Source organism: Paralichthys olivaceus, chromosome 8, assembly GCF_024713975.1.
Source record: "Paralichthys olivaceus isolate ysfri-2021 chromosome 8, ASM2471397v2, whole genome shotgun sequence".
Taxonomy (NCBI): domain Eukaryota; kingdom Metazoa; phylum Chordata; class Actinopteri; order Pleuronectiformes; family Paralichthyidae; genus Paralichthys; species Paralichthys olivaceus.
In genome coordinates, this window is record NC_091100.1 from 15,246,461 (window position 1) to 15,258,875 (window position 12,415).

A 12,415-nucleotide genomic window follows, 5' to 3' on the forward strand; every position below is an offset into this window, starting at 1 on the left:
GAATCAACGAACCTCAGAGACAAGGAGGCGGTGTTGCCCTGATGCAGGGGCGTTGAGAAAGGATACGTTCATCCGCCCCCTAAATTCTATGATGTTCTTTGTACTGCCACAACTCTATGGTCGGAAACTCCCCCACAAGGCCCCTTAGCTTTCCACTCTAATCATAATTTTAGACATTTGGTTGAAGAATAGTGTCTCTGAATGCACGTGTCAGACACCCATGACGCCCACTCACATTACTCACTGGCCAACTTTCAACAAAAATAAATTTTGTTACAGAAAATATGGATGAGAAGAAATTAATATAAACTTCCGATTAAAACTGAACAAGCGAAACAAGCGGAAGGAAGCTATTGGAACTGCAGTGGTTGCTATGGCTTTATGTGGCTATGGGGTCTGTGTGTAGTTGTCAAAAAGGCAGTGAAGCAGATAGTTAGTAATCAACAGTATGAACAGGCACATCCAAAACATTATGTCTGTCTAGGCTGCTGTGTATAACGTGTGGGATGGTGATGGGGGGCTTGCACTTTAACTTTAATATTTTAATTTATGTTGATGTGCAGTTTTCACTTTGTAATTTGGATATTGAAACAAATCATTTGAATATTGGAATAATGTGTTTTTTGTTTATTGGGGGGGGTATTCATTTTGGTCCCCCCACCGCCCCTGTCCCTTTTGCCTGTCTCCCTTTAAGTCTCTTGAAACGCCCCTGCCCTGACGCAAAACAGAGAGCTCTCCTGCGCTGTATCTGCCCTCAATGACCACTAGATGACAGTAGTTAGTCACTCTCCGGGCAACGTGTGTTACTAGGGTGCTGTTCACACACACACCACACACACACACCACACCTGCCTGAGCAGCAGCTGGGCACAGCTGGAGCATCTCTGCCTCCTCTGCCTCTGCAGGTTTGGTGTGTGAGTAGCGATGACTCAGTGAAGCACAACAGCAAAGTGAGGCTGGCAGACCCTCCCCTGTAGTTTCCACTGCTGATCCTCAGCCTCTGCAACTGGAAGAGGAGAAGAGAAGAGAGGAGCTGCACTGTGCCACTGGACCTGATGGAGAAGAAGCCAACATCTTCTCATCAGTACGGTTCACTGGAGCGCACTGAATGGAGCAGAGACGCCAGCAAACCAGGTTAACCAACCAACCAACACTGCAGCATCTATTCTCTCAGTTTGAAGTGGCATTCTCTCTATATTTTATATCCACTACAGTTAATGATCCTTTTGTGTCTCTGTGTATTTACCTCATGATAATTGGTACAGGCAGTTACTGTCTTTGGGATAGTGAATAGTGAATTTATAGGGACCTCAATATGTTATTATGTGATGTATGGCACCACAGTATTCCATTTCATAGTACTATATCATGTTAACATGACTTTAGTTCCTTTCAGGTTATTTTTATTAGACTGGTTAATGGAACCAATCAATGTATTTTTTTTCTAGTATCAGCACAGGCAGCTGCTTGAAAATGTCAAGAATCCACAGGTGTCATCTCCAAGTGTGCGTGTGTGTGTGTGTATGTTACCTGCCTCTCAAATGATGAATAATGACCCACATGTGTGACTTGAAATCATCTCAGCATGAGAAATTTACTATTTCTTTGCTCCTCACAGCTGTAATGTTTGTACATTTTCTCTACGTATCATTTATTAATAAAATATCAGAAAAACGGACAATTGTCGACCACAGCTTAAAGTCCCATGTGTCTTCACATGTCCAGTTCAAAATGTACAATTCCAGTGATTTCAGAGAAAAGCAGGATGTGCACATTGGAGAAAGTGGATTCAAACAATCCTCTGCTTTGCTGATACTCATTGTTGTCTCACTGTACATGTTCATTTTTGTGCCTTTTTGATAAGCAGGGGCTGAAACACTTACGATGATAGAAGGGAAGTTTGCAAAACTGTGCAAAGTCTAAGTTGTATTTTGTGAAAGAATTCCCTCTTCCTCTATCTATCTCACCCCTTCCTCTTTTTTCTCTCCTCCTCCTCCTCTCTTCTTCACTTCTTCCTCCTGGTCTCTAATCTGGCTGATTAGTCTGTCAGTATGCTGCTCTACCTCATTAAATGTAAAGCACATTGAGCCATTGTAAAAAACAAAAGAGCCTTTAAGTTTAGCTCATGATGTAACTCACATCTTCGGGGGCTTGGATACAAAAAGGAGAGGGGGGAGAGGTGTTGGTAGAGAGTGGGATGGGGACCAAAAGGAGGGGACTTTCCATAGAGGTCTGCTGATGAGTCATAACTGCTCAGAGGCAGAATAACCTGTCCTGAAGAGCCTCTGCAGCCGAACACGATGTCTCCAACAAGAATGCACCAAACATTGAATGTTTTCTTTAAGATAACGAAAGAAAGTGCGCACGGTCAAAGTCAGTGAAGCTCGTCTGAGATACATGTGGCGAATGAGCGATTATGTGTGTGTGTGTGTTCCTGCTGGTAGTGGCTGTGCTGTTGTGTTAGCAGCAGATCCTGTATAAATGAGTGTTATTGCTAGTAAATGGTCACCCTGGAAATGTAATGAGTAATTACAGTGTGTGGTTTAAAATCCTGGATATGAACAGTGCCAAATTTCAAAATGTCTTTATAATTACTTTAATGCTCTTTACTAGACCTCTACTTATAGGTGTGTGTGTGTGTGTGTGTGTGTGTGTGCTGTACTGGTACACACTGGTATCTTCCCAGCTCTCGTCCAGGAAGTGATAGTAACACGGAACAACTGCAGTGATAAATATAACCAATGACGGTAGAGCACATAACTCAGCTGAGGCCCAACAGCTTCTTTAAATTCAATCAAGCTGCACACACTCATCGATATCAGTCCCCTAAATATGTCAGATTCTTTTCATTAAGATCCATTAATGATTATCTTGGAAATCAGGAAAAATGTAAAAAATATAATTAAAAAATCTCTTTATGTTAAAGAAAGAGAAAAAAAAAATGCTGATCCGCCCCTATGTGAAAATGTAATGGGTTCTTTCCTGGCCGATAGCACATCCTTTCTGTGGAAATCCATCCAGTAGTTTTTGCACAATAACTAAAAAAAAGTAAATGTAAACAACATAAGAATTCAAGAGCAGGCAGAGGTGATTTCTTCTAATTGATATCGGGGGTAAATGAAATACGAACTTTGATGTTCACGGCTAAAACAACTGCATATTTTAGAGGCTGGTTGCAGGTGAATGTTTGATTTAGCTTCATGTTTCTGCTTCTGATTTGATGTCCTCTCATATCTCCTCACACTGCTGCACACAGTGGTTGAGACATCGGTAAAACAAATACCATATACATTTCTATTATATATTATTTGTTTTTTAAGAAGAAGATTTAAAAGATGGAGTTAAAGCAGAGAGTGGTTTACAGTGTGACATGTACAGATTAGCACCCAGTGTCACGTTTACTGTTACCGTTCACCCAGCCACCCTCTGTGCATGATATGGTTTTTTAATTGCAGAGCCCGCTGTGTGTGAAAGAGAATATTCCTCCAGGGACTCAGACCCTCGTCTCATTATTCTGTGGAAATAATTAGCATCCTTTCTATGAACATGTAGCACTGTATGCTGAGAGGTTGTGAAGGCAAGTTCAGTATGTAAAGTTGCTCTTTGATAGTTGTTGTGTAACTCCAGAAATGCTGGAAATACAATGGCCTGAGTCAGGTTAAAGATAAAGTGACTCCTGAGGTCAAATCAAAATGCTAATTATCTTAAAGTGTGTTTTAGGAGTCTGGCCACAACTAACAATGACTTTTTTACTTCTTGTTTTCTCTATCTCTTCCTCTTTCCCAGAACTCCGAATTATGTCCATGAATGTCCTGTTTTATCTAAACTACAGTCCAAAACCCAAAAAGTCTCAATTTACCATGAAACAACACTTCATAACAATGACGTAATATATAGACATTGTTGCTGAGTCTCGTCTTAGCTCGAGTTATGAAAGACATTTAGATCTAATTCTGTGTCACTGAATTACTGAACTGTGAACTTTCTCTCAACAACAAAATAAGACAAAGTAAACAGGACTGCAGTGTGTGTCTGACAGCCGAACTGGAGGGGTGACAGCTATTTCCTGGACTGACCCAGGGGTTTAGGCAAATAATCAGTTTTTCTGTGTGTGTGTGTGTGTGTGTGTGTGAGGCAGGGAGAGAGAGGAAGAGTCGTGCCAAACCTTGACACTTGATAATTTAGCTGTGATGCTTGGCTTTGCTTCTCATCAAGCAGCAATTTCAAAGCACATCTGCTGCAGCTGTTGATACTGTTTAAAATGCAGATTCAGTCATTGGATTATCTGACTGTTGAAGAGGTGTAAACTCCCTTTAATAGAGAAAAGAGTCATGTTAAATAGAGGCCGTCCGGCCCATTCTTGTGAACCTGAACCTGAGAGAGTTTCTTCAAATTTGGTAGAAACACTCAGTTGGACTCAAGCATGCATTCATTTGATTTTGGTGGTTAAACATCACAGGTCAAGGTCACTGTGACCTCACAAACTGCTTTTTTCGCTTTGTGAATACAATATCTCAGTAACACCCAGGGATTCCTTTCAAATCTACTGGTCAAAGGTCAAAGGCCACGGATATGATGGCCTCAAAACATGTTTTTGGTATTTTTACATTATCTCACGTCTGCATTAAGGGGATTTCCTCATATTTGACCTGTTGTCACTTAAAGACTAACTGGTTAGATTGCATTATTCAAAGGTCAAAGGTCACTCATAAAGTGACATCATATATAGACTGAAACTGCACTGGTTGGTGGAGGCATACAACCGCAGGGTGGTAATTCAACTTTCTTTATAACAAACTCTCTCTCTCCCTCTTTTTCTCTCTCTCCTTCAGAGGACGATGTGGTGTCCATGGCGGACTCCACCATCACCGTGGATGACATTGAGGGGGAGCTCTTTAAGATTGAGAGGATCAGAGACGTCCTGGTCAGGAGGGAGTCAGAGCTCAGATACATGTGAGTGACTTCACAACACTGCTTTCACTTGTGTGTCAGTGGTGTGTAAATTGAAGTGAGGCAGCAGAAAAATTATTTATTTGATAATAGCACCCCATATTCCTTTGTGGTGGGATACACGTGATGTGATAAAACCTGCATACATAAGAATAATGAGTGGACAAAAAGAGGACACACACAGCCAGGCACTCATCCTTACTTCCTGTGCGGCAGAGCAAAAGCTGAACAGAGAGCTGTTGTTACTTTGAATAGATTTGATCTAATCTATAGAGGCTGTTTAAGGTAACTCCTTGATCCGTCTGCACATCTTGATTTTTAACAAGTCCCGAAGTTCAGTGAAGGAGGAGAGGATGAGAGTGAACGTCTTTGTTTTTATACCTTAACCACTCTATATTCCTAACTTTAAACAATTGCCAAACACTTAACACAGCTTTATTCACCAAATATATGAAACCTGCATTGAAAGAAAGAATAAAAACACAATAACAAAACTTGATCACTGAACATAAGTTCTGGCTGTGCAGAATTGGTCAATGCAAACATTTGTAACTGTCACTGTTCTCATTTCGGACACCTCAGCTCTACATTATCAGACCTGGTTCAACTCTCTAAAGCTCACCTGTGCTTTTGTTTAAATGTTAAAATGAGCACATTAACACAAAACGTGATCACAAAAAACATCATCCTGAGACCAAGATTATATGTACCAAATGTTCATGTAATTTCAGTCCATTTAAAACTGTTTGTATTTGTATTGCCCATATTTACAAATCACATTTTTTCTCATAGGACTTAACAAGGTGTGACATCCTCTGCCCTCAGCAAAATAAAATAAACTTTTAACACAAAACAAATAGTAGAACCCTCAGAGAGAGCCACATGTGAGGATCCCTCTCCCAGGATGGACAGAAGTGCAATAGAACAATATTCAAAACAATATTTATAACATTCATGAGAAAAGACAGTGCCTAACATAAATGGATACATTCACAAGTTTTCATACAGAGAGAAGTGTTTGACAGAGATGAAAGGAGTAGTATTTACAACTGTGATGATGGAGGTGTTTCCAATAATAGTAGTACAGTGGAAACCGCTTATAGTGATCACGTTGTCCTGGGCCAAAATGATCACTATAAGCAATTGATTGCTTGGCCTCTGTATGACAGTCCCAGAAATTGAGGGAAAGGTAACGATGCACGCACACACACACTATTTTATAACTAAATTATTCAAACAGCATTTGTACAGGAACGATTCTGTCCCAAGCTTTTTGATCCATATAAACGGTTGATCACTATATCTGGTTTCCACTGTATAAGTGACTAGGCATATTGTATATCTAAGCAATCTAGTTGTTAGATAAAGTGTAAGATAAACAAACTTTGAAGACTGATTCTGTAACAACCCACAGAACAGCATCCGTCAGACTTTCCGTACCAAGACCAGTTCAAATCATTTTAGCATTTTCCTCTGTTCTTTCCCCTTTATTTATTTTCATCACACCCCATGCTGGCTTTGCCTTTGCTTCTGCTAAGCGGCCTAATGCATGGATATTTATTCATCTGCTTCTCTGAAAGATGGGCAGTAACACTGCTCACAGGGAATGTGAGGAGTGGCGTGCGTGGAGTAGCAAGCACGAGTCATGCAGATAAAGTGGTAGAGTGAGAGATTGTCGGAGGAGACAGAGATTAAGAGTGTTTTCTTCTGGTAAGTTTAAGTTAAGCATGTCATTTGTATTCCAGACCTCATAGCTGTTTCTCCACCTACATGCCTGCAGAGAGTGTCCTACATGACAGGTGGTGGCATGGCATTCACTCTGCTGACAATGATAAATGTGTGTAATGTGCACAAATCAGTGTGACCCTTTTTGTCTGATGTGTCTGCAAAAATCTGTTGGCGAGCATGTAAAGGACCTCAGTGCCAGTAATGATCCCCTGACTTGAAGGGTCATTGGAAGAGAAAGCACGTGGTTCTGAGTGAAAGCTATCTGATTCTGAGTGCACCGCTGGGACTTCTGTTTGGCAAAGATTGTGCCTTCTCCAGTGTGAAGAACTAGATCAATATCTCCTGTTTGAATTTCATTTTCCCTTCAAGTAGAGTCGAGATTTCACTCCTTGTTGCCCTCTAAAGTAGAAAGTGAGTGATATGTAGCATGTGCACCACTAATGTGTGTGTGTGTGTGTGTGTTGTACCATCATCCATCATACTTGTGCAGGATGGATGACATTCAGCTGTGCAAGGAGATCACTCGACTGAAGAAGGAGCTGCACAAATTAGTGTCTGTACCAGGTACGACTGCACGCCTCTCTCCCTGGATGTTAATGGTTGAAAGTTTGGCATTTTGGGAAACAAAGTTATTCACCAGTGTTTTGTAAGAAATAATTGACTTCTCGCAGGACTGTGACTAACATGACCAGTCCTGTGACCAATTCTTCAGACCAAATGAAATGTTTGGTTATTGTACCTGTCTGCCATTAACTGACCTACCCACACACCCTACCTGTTCTCTCTCTTCTAAGAGTGTAGCTTGCTCTTAGTTTCTCCAGGATTACCAACCCTAGCTTTAATATCCATGTCTACATTGAAAGATTTGTCTACAGGTGTGATCTAACTACACTTTTACAGATTGTACGTGTTTACAAATCTGATCATGCACACTCTACACATTTCCATACTCTTTCACTTATTAACAAATCTTACACAACAAAGTTACACAACTATTCACATACAGCAAGGCACATGATTTTCCTTCCAATAATCAGTATATTGATGGATACATTTCCATACATAATTACCCATTTGTTTATTTCCACATTGTCTGAATTCCCATTATATTTTCACTCAAGCAGGTAAAGTGGGACAAACAATAAAAACACTCAGATGTCGTCTTCCTTTGTGCTGCAGATAATGACAAGTCCAGCGAGGACCGGCAGAAGGAGGACGAACTACTGCAGCAGATACACAAGTTGGTGGAGACAAGGGATTACCTGGTGGACGACGTGGAGTTTGAACGACTCAGGTGTGCTTCGGTGGTTTTATTACAGCTTACAGCTCGGTTGTGAGTCACTATAGGTTGTCAATGAATAATTCACAAACAAGGGGACGTTTCCTGAGGCCCGGCGCTGACAGAGGCACACAGCAGAGAGCCATTTCAATCACAGATGTGTCAGTGAGCGCTGGAAGAGGAGCTGCCGTCGGTTAAAAAAGGCTGTTGGTGATTATTATTGAAATTAACATTTTACTAACATTTAACCTATTAACATTTTAGAGGTGTCTGAAGCCTCCAAGGTGCTCGTGCTGACTGTGTTTTTTTAATCATGTTGGAGATGAGGAGAAGATATGTGTCTTACTCATGTTTACCAAAGAGGTCATGTTTTCATTGCCGTCTGTCTGTTAGCAGGATTATGCAAAAACTACAGAATTGATCTCATAGAAACTTGTTGGAAGGTATTGAGGAAGAACAGCAGATCCAGAAGTTTTAAAACCCGTTTTTTTCACTTTCTATAACATTTCTGTAGCCTTGGTGAAGGAATGCACTCTTTAAATGCCCTTCTATTTGGTTAAAGTGTGTTTAATTTGGTGCAGATCTAAATAAAAAGCTAGATCGAGTGAATTTAAATGGTTTCATAAAGGGACTGTTGGCTGAGTGCCATTCTAATTTTATCAGTGTTTATTTTCCAGTTTCTTTAATTTGCAGGATTGTGCAGAAACTTCTCAAAGGATTTTTATGAAATGTTGTAGCAGGATGGGGCACGGCCCATTGTCTTTCACTTTAAGGTGGGCTTGCAGTCAGTTGATCCTGTATTATGGAGGACGCTAGCAATGGATGCAGCTGCTCGCTCAGATTTGAGATATCTGTAATCAACTCAGATGCAGCGTATACATCCTCACTGGTCCTGTAACTGAAGACTTGTCACTTGCTTGTAATTGAATGTGATGGTGGTTGAACCACATGTGGTTCTTGAGGTTTTATGTGGTTTAATTTTCTCTCCACTCCAGTTCTCAGACAGTATCATACATGGTTAGACTGTGTGAACGACTGGCAGCTGACAACACGCTGTGAGAGCACTGAAGGGCTGCTGGGAAGGTGAAAGGCAGGAAGCAGGAGAACAACAGTGTGGTAATGGATCGCTGGGAGAAGAGGATGTGACGGCACCTACAGCCGTGTTTTCCACGTCAGAATATAGACATCACTCTTTTGTCATTCATCTCTTTTATTTTAAGACGAACCGTCCTTCACAACATTTAACTTTCTGCAGGTTTTATGTCACAGTTTTTGAAACACATCATTCACTATGTTACAACAAGCATGCTGTTACAGAATGAACAGTATATCAGATATCAATATAGAGTGTAACTAGGCCTAGCCCTGATGGAGCACCACACAGTTATATTATACACTGGTTCTCTGCAAAGACAAAAAATGATTGACAGATCTTTTTGGACTGTATCTGAGAGGGTGTTTCATCTCTGTACTTCTAAAATCTACCTTCTCGCACTCAGAGGGAAAAAGTGAATTAAAAGTACCTCAGACGCCTTTGAGGAGATTTTTGAAATGTTCAGACATACTTGTGGAACAGAGGACAGGTCTGGAGAGTCTGAAGTATGAAGATCAACTTTTCCATTCGTATATTAAGCCGCTTTCAGACATAAGAGGTCTCCAGAGTTTGCCTTTCACACATTCTCCACTCAGACGGGTTCACAACAACACAGAAATCCGCGGAGCATCCAGGTGGGGAGTGAAGCAGCAGGAAGAGGCAGGACGTAACTCTGCTGCAGAGATCTCGTGATTTTGTTTACAGCAAATCGACATCAGTGTCAGCGCAGCTGCTCATGGTGAATCCTGCAGAGGATCTCCTGCTGTGTTCTCACATGGGCTCATTCAGACATTCTCCGGACCCCATCACATTGTATTTTTGCAACAGAAGACTTTAAACTTTAGAATCTCAGTGCTTTTCTATTCATGTATTTTCATGCTCTTTGTGTCTTTTTTTATTTCTACAGGGAGAAAGAGGAAGATAAAGAAATGGCTGATTTTCTGAATTCCAAATTCCCAAGAAATTTAATGAAGAAAGGTATTTAGGAATAAAGACTTCGTCAGAGTATTGACAAGTAAAAGCAAGAAACTGAGGCAAATACTTTTCCTCCTCAGTGCCTGCATGTGTTTGTGAATTACATTATATTGTCTCTTGTCATCCACTTAACATACTACATCATTTTTTATTTTCTGTGTGATTTCTGCAGGTGTACCGACCAGACGGGTGCCGTCCAGGGCTCAGCAGACCTCCTCTCCCTTCACCAAAACCGGCCTCACTCTGCTGAAGGAGTGCTGTGGCTTCACATGCTCCATCATGTAGACAAAAGAGTCAATATTTCCAGTTTCAGCTTTTCAGTCCAAGAAAGACTTAGTAACATGGGCGGAGCGGTGCAACAGTTTCCCAGAGGGAGAGCGTAGGGGGATGCAAAGTTGATATGGTGTGTTTTTAATCGGAGGACCCAAGTTTGTCATGTGTTTGTCTCTATATCTCTTTGGATTTTATATCACAACGTCATTTTTATTCTCTTGCTCTACTCCCCCACATGCCGGTTTTCATTCTTACTCTTGTGAATCATCGCTGCTCAGCCAACTTATCCTGATCAATTGTTTCCAAAAGGGAGCCACCTACTGCAACATACTGTATAATTAAGTTCAACATGTTTGATATATATCCTACATGCCACCTGGATTCACAACACAACCACAAATTGTATATTTAAAGACATAACTGAGCGATAACTGTCATCCCTCATTAAAAAGTAACAGGCCACTCTCGACACACGGCCGGAACTTTATAATTAGCATGACGGAGATAACACTAATGAAACTGACATTAATCTGAAGCTCTGTTATGATGGACCTATCTTTGACTTGACTCCATCTGAATGGATTTGACCTTTTGAAAACTTTTTTTCTTACTAACCGTCACAGCTGCTTTGTGACAAGACCAACCCTTCCTGTTTCACAATGAGAACTGACAGCAGAAGGGGGAAATAGTGATTGCTGTGTTTTTGGTGGGACACATACAGTATAAAACATACATCGTTAGACATCTATGTGGTAATAAAATCACATGAACAAGCCAAGGTATCAGCTTATAGTAATTTGCAGATATTTGTTCCAAAAAAGAAACTTCATTTAAGTTTCAACTTCAGAATTATTGGAATGACTCATTCTGATCCATAATGATACCTAAATACTCAAATGTTGGTACCATTTCAAATCCCATGATCAGTGGAAATAAGATTTGATGCTAATGTTGATGTAAATTTTTCGACATTTGAAAATTGCTTGGATTTGGATTTGTCTGCATTCAACACTGATTTAAGTTGAGTTACATGAAAAACGTAAAAGGCAGATTCCAGGACAAGTGTTTGTGTAATGAAATATGAAATGCATACATATATATGTATATTAAGTTGTCATATGCATCACTGAGTCACACTTGAGAGTGTTTTGATTTGGTACTTTGTGTTTCATATAAATCTTTTGGCTACGGGTGAAACTTTCACTACACATACACATCAAACATCATAAATTAGTTTCTACCCCATTTTACATATATTAATTTGTTTAATGGCACGAGTATATACCTTTAGAGGTCTGTAGTATAGTATCTATAGGACAGTGGCTCATATACTTGAGACATGGGGCAAAGGGATGTTGTGGCCAATCACACTGTGGAGCACATCTCTGTGTTGCCAAGAAGAACAGACACCATAGCAACCATATGTACCCCATATTTACAATGATACAATGGGGGAGGTTTGGTGGATCAGAAAACGATGGAGCTCCACAGGTGTGACATAAATGAATACTTGAGTCCTGTCGTGGTTACCTAATTAAAAGCATTTATAGGAACAGAGGAACATTGCTGTCATGTTCAAATTTTGGATTCACCAGGGGGAGAATGATGTGCGCTTAGCATTTAGAAAATGTAACTATAATTGAGCCTCTGAATGCCTTTCTCACGCTTTTAGGTTAACTAGCAACAGCTTGGAGATGAAGTAAATACACGGCGATAGATGGATAGATTGATGGATGGATGGATGGATGATTAATCTTTTCGTTCCCATGCCTGTTCGACAGCATTCTCTTGATGATTTACTCCAAACGTGTCCTTTGGCATAGATACATGGATTCAGCTATCTCTCTCGATCTACACATCTTCCGGTATTCCGTCTCAACGCTGTCACAGAGGCTCTAGGTCACACATCGCCCAGCAACCATGATGTCTGGTGCTGTCAGGCAGACTCACAGAGGAATTAGATGTGTGCCAGTAATGTTGAAATACTGTACGTACCTTATGAAGAAATTGTTGCTGTATCAGGAGAATGCTGTGTCTTGTTCATTTGTGTGTATATTTAACACAATATATATATATTTAAAATAAGATGGACTCTTTAATGAGGAGATTTGTTTCAA

At 40.5% G+C, this 12,415-nt stretch overlaps 1 protein-coding gene across 1 annotated transcript; it reads left to right on the forward strand.

The window, feature by feature from the left end:
* Positions 1-831: 831 nt before the first annotated feature.
* Positions 832-11,519, forward strand: LOC109627473 (bMERB domain-containing protein 1-like). Its single transcript, XM_020084002.2, has 6 exons — positions 832-1,134; positions 4,833-4,953; positions 7,169-7,242; positions 7,858-7,972; positions 9,958-10,028; positions 10,198-11,519. Exons 1-6 carry the CDS (start codon positions 1,056-1,058, stop codon positions 10,308-10,310), a joined length of 573 nt encoding a protein of 190 aa, XP_019939561.1. The 5' UTR covers positions 832-1,055; the 3' UTR covers positions 10,311-11,519.
* Positions 11,520-12,415: the final 896 nt, after the last annotated feature.